Below are 14,710 nucleotides of genomic sequence, written 5' to 3' on the forward strand. Positions count from 1 at the left end.
CAACAAATGGCTTATCAAGACATAAATGGTGATAAACATGCGTGCCTACCACCCACTCCTAAAGACCCTGCTAATGTCCCTATTCCAAGAGAGGTGGTGTACACAGGTCACCATGAGTAGGTGGGTGTTGAATGTGTAGGATGTGGCCATCCAGATGGGGCTGGAGAGCACCTCTGCCACAGAGGGAAGGCCCCCAAAAATTCCTCATGGCAGGTGAATGTGCTCCAGGCTCTATCACTATCCCAGCCCCATTTGGGACTGAACACTCCCTTCACAGGCTGTTCCCAGAGGTCTCCTCTTCCTCCCATAAGTCCAGAGAGTGTCTCATGGCTCTTGGGCACTGGAAGATGGTTTAGTTTAATGGTTCATTGTATCAGGAAAGTTTGTCCAGGCAGAGCATTTTTCCAACATTTGCCCATCTTTTATTTGTGGGTGGTGAACATTTGTCCTCATTCCCCAAGGTGGCAACGGGTTGCTGTGTTTGGGGGTGAAGGACATCAGCTCTTCTACTTCTCTCTCAAATGACTGAAACCCAGGCTCGCAGGAGTCATTTTCGGTTTGAATTGGCTGCTGGGAGGGAGTGACTGCAAAACCTCTCAGAAAACTCCCAACCCGACATGCTTTCCATCAAACCAGCCTGCTTTTTCATTTCATGGCTGCTTTTTAATTTCAGCTAGGGGTCTGCCCCCCTGCCATGCGTTTGTAAGTGCCCTGCAGGCTGCTGCAACTGGCTTCTTTGGGAGAAGTTAAAATACAAACTGAGGCCTTTTGGTGGAAGGTAAGTGTTGGGTAAGGTCGATGACCATGTAACGAGAGGGGCTGTACCAGAGCAGACCATCAATTAGCCATCCAGAGACAGATCACAGGATGTAGGGAGCAGATAACGGTGGAAAAAAACAGTGGAGGTGACAGCAGAAATGTCCTTGCACCTGGGGAATAGTCACTCTGCTCCCACCCTGACCTTTGGGAACAAATCAGGAAACCATCTTCTTAATTAATAAACTGTAAAAACACCCATGAGAAAAGAAAATGCCTTTATTCTGAGAGGTGGGGGCTCTTACATCTCAGCTTGTAATTTTTTTTTCTAAGGCAGACATAAAAAGACTCCATAATTTATTCTTAGGACATCTGAATAGTTATTTATTGAGAAGCCACAGTTCTCACACTTTTACAACTGTCGGCTTGTATAAGGCAAAAAAAGCAAGATGGATCACTATTTTACACAGAAAGTAAAAGCTCTGGAGGGGGGACTGATGGACATGCAGTTACTGGTCAAAATGCAATGTACATGACATATATAAAAACCATTGTGAAACAGAGGAATTGTAAATTATGGTTACAATCTACCGAAATAAATATTCAATATATTATTATAAACACATTTGTATAGTCTAAGATTGTAATTAAAGTTGTCTTTGTACATACACGGTTATTTGAAATTTAAACAAAAATGTAACATTTAGAGGAGCAAACGTCAACATAAAACAACTGCTTTGGACTCGTAATGTGGCATGATATATCCATAATGATAGGATTAATCTGGTGTGGCAATTAGAATGACTAATCCTTTGGGATGTAGCCTCTATGGAGTTAACTGCATATTGAAGGGAAGAGCCTGGTACATTAACAAGGATGCAGAGTGATTCAAACGGCTGTCTGGGTTTGTTTGTTTTCTGGTTTTTAAATGAACAGAGAGAACAAAAAAATCATTTGTAATTGCCTCGTTTTTCATTTAAAAACAAAGCTGTTTTTTTTTTATTAATTTTAAGCAGTTGGCATCCACAGAAGAGAAACAAAGAAATGAAAGGACTCGATTCACTCATCTTCACAACAATTTACCATCAATGTATATACAGTACATTAATGAAGCATTGTTTAAACTTTAATTATAACAGGGACACACCTAGCATGTTTTCTATGTAGTTTTTCCATTAACAGTATTAAACAATGGTGCTCCATATTGCTTATGAACATATAGATATGAAATTAGGAAACCGATGAATCAAAGAGAGGTGCTAATCTTATTACCACACAGCTAACATGGCATTTGTATTGGTAAACTTCTCATGGGCATTTAGAGCTGACATAAAAATTCCTAATGTGGCTAACTGAGTTACAGACGAGGTACATGCACGGATACCAGGTGACCCCCAGCCGGTTCCTCCAGGCCAGCTTCCCTAGTCGTCCTCTTCGTCTTCCTCATCGCTGTCCTTCATGGTGATCCCCTGGAGCCCTCCGCCTTCGCTGACCGACGCCGTGGCCTCCTCTACTGTCAGCCGGTTCCGGATGGTCTCGTAGGTTTTGCTGTTTAAAGTGGAGTCCAGCACGCCTTGCAATCGGAAATCCCGGTACGTTTTCTAAAGTGGGGAGAGGCACGGGGGAAGGAGGAGACAGCACAGAGATTAGGACACCGGCTGACCCCCCAGGAGTCATCCAGTGCCCCCACTTCCCTGGGGTTTGGGCCCACTGATGGAAGAGGCTGCGATGCCAGGGAAATCTCAGCCCCACAGGTGTTTTGCATTGCCCCGGGCAGCACAGAGGCCATGGGGGGGGGGGGTGTCTCTGCTGGCCACCGCTTTGCTGTGGCAGAGGTCCCTTTAGGGTGCCTTGAGCAGGAAATCACAGCTCTGTGACTCCAGCGCTCGCAGGGCGGCTGGGCTGTGTGGCTGATAAAGGCTTCAAAGCTGGGATGTACTGGGAGCTGCTCAGGGGAGCTTTGCATACGGTAGGTTGGGGTCTAAAAAGACATCGAAGCAACAGATAGGGGCTCTGCCCCAACTAAATCCTTGCTTCTGGGTGCATTCATCTGCCTGTAACGTTAGTTATTTTTCTTCACGCAGCAGAACACTGATCGCTCATAACCAGAGACGTGATTACACGTTCCCGGAATGCTCTGTGTTAAATAATCCCACATACAGTATTGGGATTAAAGAAACTAAGTCCAGGATACTGGGGAAAATTGTTGATGTATAAACATAAGCACACGGCATGTGTTTCCTAAATCTCTCTTTCTTCACCTAATTCTGAACTCGGGATTGTATTTCCATAGTTAGCTATATTTCCCTTGTTATGACGATCAATATCTCTCATTTGAATTTATGTTTAAAAAAAATTAATGACTGAGATAAAACTCTGGCCTTGTAGTTCATTTAATTCTGCTCTGTGCTCTGCGTGGAAACTATTTACTGTTCTGCTATTTCAGAAAGTCCTTGGATTTGTTGTAGCTGCTTCTGGATGTAATATTGGTATAAATAAAGCACAAGGAAGAAAGGTTTCCTCAGCTAGCTGACAAGTAGAAATAATTTGTCTGTGCCTGTTGTTTTCAGTTACGAAAAGCACATTTAATACATTTCAGTTTTAATTTATTCATGCCTTCAATGTGTTCACTGCACACAAGACCATAAACATTATAAAATACTAGACCAAAAAGCATTAGATAGAACCTAAAATGATCAAAAATATATTTACCCCCTTCTGTGATCTTATTATTTCATGTAAACCACTGCGATTTCACACTGAAATAATTATCATTAGTCCAAGGCACGCACGCACACACACACATATACACATACACGTGCACTCAAGGCAAAAAATGTTACTTTCAGGGTATGTTATCTCACCTTTGTGATCTCTTAGAGTTGATTATATACACCCATTGTAAAAGAAACAACTTCAATTAAGTATGAGAACAGTCCTCATTTGCATTCTGACAATAATCACAAGCCATAGCTGGGCTTAAATGTTTCTCGTAAAACAGTGTTAAAAACTTTTGGTTTGATTTAACCCATTTTAACACTGGAGTTCATTGCTGTGATCAACGTTTGTCCACAAAAAGGCTAATTTTGGTGCGCTTCTTGTGCAGGCAGGGTCGAATAGCAAGAGTTTTCCTTTTTTCATGCAAGCAGTTACTTTGGTTGTCTTTGCATACCTGTATTTTGCATCTGTATGTGTTTCAAGTTCCTGTTTATCCTTTGATATTTGTCATATACACAAGTATCTTTAATTTTTAAGAATTTTAATGAAAGGCTTAATTTATTTGTTGGTGACAGTTTGTATAAGAGAACATCCCGCACACACACAGGCGCACACACACACACTCCTTCCAAAAGCAAGATGGTATCGAAAACGCATCGGCTGATTACCTTTACTATCCTAATGAGAGTTTTCAGTTGGTAAATGTGAAGCTGCAGGTCCATGCGGTCCGTCAGCCAGGTGCAGACGACATTCATGGAGCTGGTGTACCATTGCTGCAAGAGAGACAGGACTCCTCCAGCACCGCCCCGGGGCTGCGCGCCGTGCCCCGAGTGACCCCCAGCGCAGTCAGCACCAGCCAGCCCCTTCGTGGGACATGACAGACTTAGAGGGCAGACAGGCACCCCCTTTTACACAGAATTTTCATGCACGAACTTTTAAATTTTAATAGTAACAACAACAACAAACTTATTAGGAGGGGTAACGCCACCAGCAACACTGCAAGGTTTCTACAAGCTGATTTTGCCATTGACGGGACTTTGCCGGCAGTGGTGTGCGTTTGGCCCAATCCATTTTTTTAAGCCGTTCCCACCCCCCAGTGAGAGCACAGTCCTGCCTTTAAGTGTGTCAGGCCCACACTCAAGCTACTTACCCTCTTGAAATTCAAACATAACCAGCCGCGGGGCGAGTCTGGTTCCCTGACGGCGAGCGGAGGGGAGGCTGGTGCGGGACAAGGTTTGGCTGCGGGTGAGGATGCTGGCGCAAGCACCTACAGGCGCCTGCCCAGGCTGTGTGGGAAATGCTTTGGTTTCACAATTATGAAAGATGGAAAAGCAGCAAACAAACAGGCTTGTTTCAAGCTGCTGAACTCACAGGGCCCCTCCAGGGGCCGAAATTCTGCTGCTCATCTGTGAAAAAGACTTGCAGCTGTGTGGCAGCAGCAGCCCGCCAGCCCTGCAGTGCAGGAAGGCTCCGGTGGGCTGTGGATCAGCGCCCTGCTCACGCAGGGCTGGCATTGCACGTCTGACGCCACGCAGACGAGCAGCCAGCCCTCAAGAGAAGGAAAAGCTGGAGCTGTGGTGGGGGAATCACAAAAACAGTTGATTACAAAGCGGTCTGCGTCCAGAAACGCATCACGCCTCTGTATGCAGTCACATCCTTCTCTTTTACACGCACACACAGATCAAAACCTACCCTGTAGATCAGCTGCAATTACTCTAGAACCAGTTAAAGGGGAAAAAAAAAAATACCGTATCCGTTTATAAAAATCCTGATCAAGCGCCATCCAGGTTAGTCTGAAATGCAGCTCCCCCCAACCCTCGCACCAGTCCAACGGGTGTTACTGCCTCCCTTCACTGCACCTTCGGGCACATCTCTGAGGCAGAAACATGCCCTCCACCCTCTCGCTGCTGAAGCTGCCAGCGCTGACACCGAATGAAGGCAACTGAATATTCTGCAATTGCAAAACCGAGGCCGGTGACTTGCTCCTCTCCACCCTGATGGCTGGCGCCCCGCTGCCGATAGCGTGTGGCTGGCGCTGCTGGACGTGCGGCTCCCACACCGTAAGGTTTAGCTGGCAGCACCAGGCACTGCCGTCCTGGAGCACCCACAACCCAAGTGCGTGAGCTGGCACGGGGCTGACCAGAGCAACCGATTGAGTCCAAGCTAAACCAGCCCAGCAGCACAAAAATGTGGGCTCAACGCACATTATTGAACCCCGAGCAGACAGCAGAGGTTAGTCATGCTGCATGGGGAAGGGTTTTCCCCCACTTCAATGAAGATAGGTGTTCCTGTATTTCTAGTTCTACACCACCGCTTAATAAATTGGAGGAAATAAAGGGATGGAAGAGTCACCAAAGAAATGGCACATGGCAATCTCTTGCTTGATGCTTACACCCTGTGCAACTTGTACCAGAGATTCCTGCTGGCCCTTCATCTCCGGGATGGAGACCTGGCAGGAGCTAAGAGCTTGAATGAAACTAATTAATGTAGGAAAGCAGGAGCTTTCTCCATAACAGAAATCAAGCTCAGATACTGTTAGCTGTCACTTGTGGTCCTGATGTCAGACTGGGGTTGAATTGCGAGTGAAGCACCCTGGTTCGCTGGTGTAGGCCTGACCAAAATCATAGATGTGAAGGTCCAGTGGGTCTTTATACCCCCCAATCCCTCAGACTAGTTTGAGAGGTCAGAGCATCCCTAGGCATCCCCCAGAGAGCCCGGGCTACCTGTGGGTGCTGGGAAAACCTCTCAGGCCACACAGCACCCAGCTGGGTGTGTGGCACAACGCGAGCGCCGTCACTGGGGGATCTGGCTGGTCTCCCTTGTAATGCTGGGGACCCACGTGGACAAAACAGAGAGAAATCATTAATGTTTATAATGTTACTTTTCTGCAATCAAAACGCAAACACTTAATGAGTCACATTAGTGACCTGAGCTGTGACCCAGGGCTGCGCTGGCACAGGGATGCCCGGGTCACCCAAACACCTCCTTCCACCACCTCTTTAAATCAAAACCCACAGAGGAACGAAGCGGCCGTATGTTACATGTGCAGGCCCTCTCCCTTCCACTGCCGCCTCTCATCTCCCACAGAATGACCTGCCAGGTGTCTGTCACCTCTAAATGAGAGGAGAAGTCCCTGGCGGGGGCAGGTCCTGCCATCTCTGTTTGTCCCGTGCCACACACACCTACACGGCTGTATGGATCCAAAACAGAAATTATAACCGCTGCCTGGAAGTTATCAGCAAGGTGACTTTGCTGCTGCGAGACCTTCAGATTAGCTAAATTAAACATTTTGCCGTGTGTCTGGCAGGCACTCCAACACGCTGGATTCTGGGGAGACGCAAACTCCTCCGAGCCGAATCCCATTTGTACCCCTCTCCTCCGGAGCACCGGCGGGCAAGGGCTCGGCCAGGCGTATTGCTCGGCAGCAGGAAAGGAGCTCTCTTTCTCAAAGCTAAGTTACTCCAAAGACTTTCTGCTTTTTTCAGAAAAAGACAAAGTCTAATTCATTGATCTTGATACACAAAACCGTCACGTCACTTCATAGAGCACACACCAACTGCTGAATTTAAGCCCTGCATATTCATAAAAATAAGTTAGCCCATAAATTAAATGTTCCCTTTAGCTATCACTAGTGTTGATGTGCTATAAGACGCACAAGCCCTCTGATTCATGACTAACCTACCAAAGAAGTTAACATTTGCATATGATTATATTATTAAAAAAAAAACAACAACAAAGCCAAATGCTCCGAAATGGAAACACGATGATTTCAGACAAAAGAGCACGGTGTGGTCCTGTCTGGACACTGGCCGCCTCGCTCCCCCCGTGTGGGGCTGCCATTCCCCAAAGGGCAGTAGGGAGCATGCCGGGGATGCAGGGTTCCTTGGGGCTCCAGCTCCAGCCCTGCTGCTTGTCCCCATACACAAGGTGCCGAGGGCACAGCCCAAATGCTGAACTTTGGGGCCTTGCCATGGGGCTGCAATGCATTTCAGGCACATTTCTGGAGCCCCAGGGCCAGCTAGGCTCAAAACTCCTCACTCCTGGTTGTAAAGAACGAGTAGACCTCCTCGATGCTCCCGGGCCCATGGACCCCAACACGACCTACAACTGCTGCGCGCACATGTCACTGATGGTGGCTGGCATCCCTGCCCATCGCTCACACGACAATTTACACTCGGTGTGGGGGCGCGGGGTGAGGGGCGGCTGTGGAGGGCGCATCCTGGTGGACGCGTGGTGGATGCCACACATCCACTGGGACATCAGCAGGGAAGGGACGAGGGCTGCTGCGGAGGCGTGCTGCGGCCTGCTGTGCGGTGTGGCCTGGCTAACAGCAGAGGAAATGCAAACAGATGCTCCGTAGACGCTATCAGAGCCCAGTAACAGCAAGCAGATACCGTATTTGCCCAGCCAGGAATTTAATCCCTCTTTAAGTTTAGTTTTCCTGTTCCCCGTCTGTCTGTCACAGCAATCCTCAATGCCAGGTGCTAGCCTGGGCAGATGAGGTGGGCCGTGGGCTGGCTGGGGTGCTCCTGGACAGGCGTTAGAGGAGCTGAAGCATGCCAAGGGGTGGGCTTCCACGGCTGTCCGTGCAACACCCCGACCAGCTCGAGCAAGAAGCTCCTTCGTCCCGTTTCCTCCCCCCGCCCCCGCCTTTTTTCTTTTTTTTTTTGAAAGCAAAAGCATGATCAATAAGTTGCTGAAATAGCAAGTTTGTCTCTGAATACATAAATTGCAAAAATTGATATGAATAAATCTGCAAGTAACACACTGAGTGCGGCACATTTCATCAAAAAAAAAAAAAAAAAAAAAAAGCCCTGCGCTGGGTTCCTGTGCTTTCCGGGAGGTGGTGTCATTACACATACCCAGGAACATCTGCAAACCCCCGTCTTCTTTGGTGTGAGCTGAATGGAAGCATGACCTCCTGTTCCTTGCCATGAACCTTGAGTTCACACTCATATTTTACATGTTACAGGAAGCCACAGCTCACCCCAGGGGTGCTGCAAACAGAATCTCGTAAGCCAGATGCAACACCGCTTCTTAAGGCACCTGAAGGAGCTGTATTCTTCATTCAAAAGCTTACATACTAGTAGCTTAAGGTCACTTCAGCTTTTGTAAAGAGTGGGACAAAACCAGGAATGCTTATAGGGCTGGGTTGTCAGCAGGGTAGCAGAGGGATTACAAGAAACCTGTGACTCTGCCTCTTTCTGCCTTTACTGGTAGTTTTTTTGTGTGTGAACAAGTGCCATACAACAGATTGAGGCTGGTATAAAGGCCTGGGACTGTGCAAGAGCACCCCGCTGAGCCTCAGCTGTGCTTGCAATTAGCAATAGGCATGAAATGATTATTGTTGTGGTGGCTGATGGCAATCTGAAGTGACAAGTTTTATGGGGGAAGTTGTAGTAGGGATGTTCAAGCAAGTTTCTGCAAACCATTAATCGAAGGCTGCAGCACAGTTTAGTCAAAGCTATTTTATGTCATTCCAAAGGTCTCACAAGGATGCTGAAAGAATATTTTTCTGCTCTCAGTGCCTTGGAATGGAGTTTTTCTAGGTCAGGGATTCTTTACTGCCCTATTTAGTGTCAAAAATACCCATTTGCCTCAAATTAGCAGAAAGCTTGTAGTTAAGGGCTAGAGATTAGGCATACAAAATTACTCAGCAGGTGACTGCTGGGTGGATTTGGGGGTTGAGAAGTCTTTAAAACTGACTACAAGACATTATATACTTCTGACAAAAGAACATAGTAATCCTACCTGCTTGCTTTAACCACTGTTGTTTGTCTATTATTATATGCTTTAATGCTCATAAGAGCAAAACTACTGGTGATACTACTCAATTACCATAGTAACTCTCCCCTATGACCTCTCATTTCAGTACTCGCTTTCCAACCAGAACCAATCCAAGCAGGGCAAATCTATTTAAAACGGTGACACGCACTGCACAAGGAGGCTCCGAACGCCGGCTGGCTCCCTCTCTTTGTCCGGGACACGGACTTGTTTTGAAATGCTGAAAGGCAGCTTTGAAATGAACCCTTCAATTCAAGGTGTTTCAAAGGTGAGGGACTGGGCGCCTCCGCAGCGTCCCGGAGCCGGCCACCATGGAGGGAGGGGACCACAGAGGTGGAATGGGAGAGAGGAACAGGCTGACTGTGAGCCTGAGTTCCCAAAGGAAAACAGAACCTGCTCTCAGGCAGCAGCCCTCTCTCAAAACGACTTGATCTGCCAGAAATAAAAAAAAGATTAAAAAATTACCGACTCTCTGTATCTTCTGTCTGCGTCCCTGTCCAATGGGCCAGAAGCTCAGCTGTGGGAGGCACAGCAGGGATGTGCTGATTTACAACTGCTGACAGTACGTGACAGCCGACAGAGCCGTGTCCATCCCCATCCTGGGCAGCTCTTGAGATCAAATTCGGTATTCGGCGTTGTCACATGCATTCACGGCAGCCACCTCCCCTCGGCAGGTGTTGTCTCCACAGGGAAGGTAGGGATGCAGCCGCAGCAGCTCAGGACCACGCTTTCCAGGGACCAGCTTTGCTCTCACAGCTGAAGACTTTCTGGGTGGACAGGAGCAGGAGCTCTTCTGGTGAAGTCTGCCTGCCCACAGACCATGCGTGCTCCTGCGTTTGCTCATGGTGTGCCCCGTACGCACACGCGGCCAGGTTTGTACCCACGAAGCTGTCTGCAGGCCTGCAACCCAAAGCCCGGGCTGCTTGATGGCAGTCACGGAAGGACCGCTCTTGTCCCTCTGGTCTTCTGTGGCCACCAAGGTGTTCTTCTCCACCTTCCCTCAATGTTTCTTTCGCTGTTCATCCCAGGTGGTCATTGCAATTACAAAAACTTGGTAAACACAGTAAGTGTGAAGCATGGAGCCTCATGGCCAATGCAGTTTCATACTCTTTTCTTTAAAAAAAAAAGAGAGATGTTCCCAGCAAGCCTAAATGTACACGGCAGCATAGGTGATCCCAGTTTGATCCCGGGCTTTGTTTGCTGCAGAAGGTGACGTGCCATCCCCCAGGCTGATCCACGGCCGGGAGGGTGAGGAAAGAGCAGGGACAGGGCCTTGGTGACACAAGTCTGTCTGAATCTCCTGAGCTACGATACATGGTGGTGGCCCTGGAGGAGGACATGGCAGCCAAGGCAGGTGAAGAGCTGCGGTCCCTCAAGCGCACACGTAGCTTTGGTCCCCAGTGTTGGTGAGGAGATGGGGACAGACCTGCCACACGATGAAGAAGGAAGAGGAGCATCTCCCCCCTGCAAGCATGCATTTTCTGGATGGCAAGCGGGGACCTGCCCGCGCAGCAATCCCCATCCCATCTTCATCACCTTTTCATCCCACTCCTCAACAAAAAACATCCTCTGTGCCGGGTATCACTCCACAGTGCCCTGCTTAAGGGTTCCCCCTTCCCTGCCGTTCGCCAGGGGACCAGAAGAGCCATCCAAAGGCCGTTCAGCATTTTGAGCTACAAAACCTCCTCCGGCCCAGGGGGCCGAACCTGCAACGGGGTCAGGGGCTCAGCCCCACAGGCAAAGAGCATCTGGCTCAGTTGTGTCCTGGCCACGGCCATGGGTGGCGTCAATAATAAACCAGTGACTCTCTCGATTTACACCTGCTGAGGATTTGGCCCGTTCCCCCAAGCCTTGCGGGGGCCGAGGCTCAGGGGACCACATATTGCACCTCTGAGCACGCCTGGGAGCGTAGAAATTGGTGTGACATTGCCCGCGTTACAGAAATGAAGTTTAACGGCTGTGGATCTAAGAGCACACAGCTAACCAGAAAATAAGCAATGAGTTAATATCATAGGCATTGATCAGCTAGTCTTACAATTAATGCTTCCAATAAAAAAAAAAAAGCTCCCCTTTTTTTATTCAACAGAATAAGAAATTAAACACTTGTGGGCTCATTCTAAAGAATGAATGAAATTGAATAAGCTACCTAGCACTTGAGATTCCCAGCGAGTGCTTGAATAGAGCAAACCTCCTGAGTTGAATGGATTGCCTTTTGGGACCAATTTGTCTCTTTTCACTCTTTATTCCTCCTTTTTTGCTGACAGATGTACAAAGGCGGAACTGCGCTGTGCAGCTTAGCTACATGCACCCACAGCAGCTGTCACTTTTGTCGAGCAAGTTAATCAAGCAAATGCCACCATATCCCACTTTCTATAAGGAACAACATGTTATAGACAGTAGTCTTGGGAGACGGGGAGGGAGGGAGAGAGACTTTATTTTAACTTTGAGTAGCTGGTATTTTTTTTTTCCCCTCTGTGTGTGTAAAAAAATAAGGGGGGGGGGGAAAAGGCAGCCAAACCTGGTAGCGCAAGCTGACACTTTTGTTTTCCCGTAGAACAAATATTTAATATGATTTTAAGTCTAATTTGTACTAGCGGGAGAGCTGTCCAGTTTTAATTAAATTTAAGGGACTTAGGGGAACACGGTTAAAAAAGAAATGGAAGCTTTTTGTTTGCGTTAACGCTTGTTGATAATAATATATTGATTGTCAATTGCTAAGTCCAAAAGATTAGTGTAGTAAATACTATTATCTGAATGCCACAAGTGAAGTGCTAGCTTCCCGTCCCTGCTTTTCCCTTTGTGAGGCAGTTTGAATCACTGGTTGTTATTTATACATTTTCTTTGATAAAACCAACTTGTGTGGCTGATTTTTTTTTTTTTTTAAACCCTGCCTCATTAAGTGCATAATAGCATTTACGTGTGGGGCTTTCTGCTTTTTAGCCTTTCAAGCTTAAGGCTTATATTCCTCTCTCACGAGCATGTTTCAAAACTTGGGATGTTCACAAACAATTGGATACACACCAATATTGTATATATCAGATGCTCTCTTGCTATTGCCAAAGACTAGAAAATAACAGAACATTATCCGCAAAGAGTAAATAAATAGTTATCGTCCCGCTACGCTGCCGCACGCCAGATAATAACACTGTCCCATCATTAGGTAGCTTTTCTAGTGCACGTAATTCTTTAAGCGCGTATACTCTCGTTAGGGATGCAAAAGTCAACATCAAAAGTAGGTCTTTTGGTGTAGCTTTACGGAGCACGCAACAGCAAAGCACCCCGAGGGGGCTCGGCAGCCCACGGTTTGCTATTAGAAAGGTAATTCCGCCCTCCCCCCCCTCCAAATTCACACACTTTTGAAAGTATCTTCTCTTTCAGAAAATAAATCGGAGTTTTGGTAACAGATTGCCGCTTGCTAATTTAACTTCTCCGTGGGGTCTTCGGCTTGGTGTGCTCAGAAAGAAAGTGCACAAATCGGACGTGTTCGGGATACGTGAACTCTTTGCCAGACTCCGGACTCTACACTTGCATCTCGCCCATAGGAGCAAATCCTCCACCCGCCGTGCCGCGGCAGGGCTCTGCCCACGCGCAGGCAAGCAGTCCTCACGAGAGGCAAAATGCCCCTCATTTTCTGAATTGAACCTCTCTATTAAACTCTGCATTAAATTCTAGAGATCTAGTAAAGTGCTAACAATTTAATAAAAATCCCCTGAAACCCCAGGGTCTTTTTTTTTTCCCCCTCCTTAAATTTTATTACTTTATTCTATCAAAGTCTCGTGGATCTGCCTAGGCTCTCCCAGGTCACACTCACACTGAGCTATTACTGAAATAAACGGCTGCACTGGGATTTTTCTTATCGCTGTAATGCTATCTCTGCAAGTGCACGCAGTGTATTCTTCAACATCCACCCCAGCGCTGTGATTTCTGGATGCCTTTTGCTCTATTTTACATTCCTGGACTAAGAAATTTCATTCACGTTGACAACGTAGCTATACAAGGAAGTTACAAAGTCAAAGGGGCTCGATATTAAAATAATTTGTATTATTATTTAATAAAGTCACGGTCCCAGCGTTGCATAACGGGGTTAAGCTGCCAGCCAGAGCAACTCATCATCTGTCTGGGATGCAAATGGCATCACCGAATTACATTATCTTCCCCCCCCCGCCCCGCTCCTTTTCTCTTCCCAAAAATAAACCACAAAAAAACTTTGAATCGCCTAAGAGCTCTGCCTTCCAACAGGGAAGAGAATTCAGAATGAAAGCTGAAACGCAGACCCAGGCGTGTTGAAGTGCCGCACGCTTCTTTGCAGTACATATGGTACCTGCAATCACCCACTGTTTGGGGATCTCGGCAACAGGGCGCGCTCAGGCTGGCGCTTCACCCTTAATTGGCTTAACGTCGGACCCGACGGGGCTCGGCAGGTCGGTGCCACGGGTGTTAATGGGGGGGGAGGCGGCGGGGCTCCTTCTGGGTACATTTTCTGCGTGCGCCGGTGGGATCGCACGAATTCCTTGCTCACCAACAGGGCACAACTCATCAAATTTCCCTCCGCCCTTAATTGTACTCCTTGTGGAGGAGGAAAAGGAGGATCGACATCTTTCGTGCCAGTAGGGCCAAGGTCCCCAGCAAATAAAGATGCCCAAGAAGATTGTCTCTAACACACTCTGCTTTCAGTGCTGCACAAAGTCAGTTCACACCGACACGCGTTTTGTGCCACTGCAGCCCCACATGCCGCGGTGGGAGCAGGTTTGTTTATTTGGCCCATCGGTGGCTTTGTGGGCAATCCATGCGCTCATCATGCAAGCACAGGTTTCCCTCGGCAGGCACACAGCCAGGCAGGGGCACAAAGGGACCTGTGGACGGTACAGCACCTTCACCGGAGGAGGAACAACTCTGCTGGTGGGGATACAACGGCTTGTACTTCACAGGCGTTCCCAAGCTGTACGTCAGGGTGGTCTAGACACTAGCCACACGCCAAAATCTTTGCCTGGGCAAAAGCCATGTACTCGCATCCCTAGCAGAGGTGATGGCAGGGCAGCTCTGGGGACCAGCCACAGGCAGGACGTGCCAACGTCTCCCTGAGCTTCCTCCCCTGGGGAGATCTCATTGATCTCATAGCTACTCCTATGCTGGCTCAGCTCCTCCTACAGCCGGGGATGTCCTGGTCCCAGCATGTGAGCAAACTCCTACGCCAGCCCGCATGCTGACCATCTCCGAAGCCTGGCCATGTGCTCTACCCTTGCTCTGAGGAGGGCAAACCCCTCGATCCATGTGCTGGTCCGGGCTGGATGGAGGGCAGCAGGCAGAGAAAACCGTGAGGGAGACCTGCGTGGGAACAGCTATTTATCTACGGCAGGGCGTTCGGAGCGATGAAGTAGCCGATGCTCACTGTGATCTGGGAAGGAAGCTCCCAACATCGGTCCTGGCAGCACCTCCAACTTCTCTCTTACTC

The 14,710-nt window shown here is 48.1% G+C and overlaps 1 protein-coding gene across 2 annotated transcripts in view; it reads right to left on the reverse strand.

Annotated features, from left to right (window-relative positions):
• Positions 1–1,037: 1,037 nt before the first annotated feature.
• CADPS (calcium dependent secretion activator) overlaps positions 1,038–14,710 on the reverse strand; it is a 221,572-nt gene continuing 207,899 nt past the window's right edge. For both annotated transcript variants that reach the window (XM_054216196.1, XM_054216195.1), the window contains 2 exons: positions 4,143–4,247; positions 1,038–2,357 (listed from right to left, as the gene is read on the reverse strand). In XM_054216196.1, coding sequence (XP_054072171.1) covers positions 2,178–2,357; positions 4,143–4,247 — 285 coding nt within the window. In that variant the 3' untranslated portion in view covers positions 1,038–2,177. The remainder of the gene's footprint in view (positions 2,358–4,142; positions 4,248–14,710) is intronic.

The sequence above is a fragment of the Rissa tridactyla genome, chromosome 10 (assembly GCF_028500815.1).
Source record: "Rissa tridactyla isolate bRisTri1 chromosome 10, bRisTri1.patW.cur.20221130, whole genome shotgun sequence".
NCBI classification, from domain to species: Eukaryota; Metazoa; Chordata; class Aves; order Charadriiformes; family Laridae; genus Rissa; species Rissa tridactyla.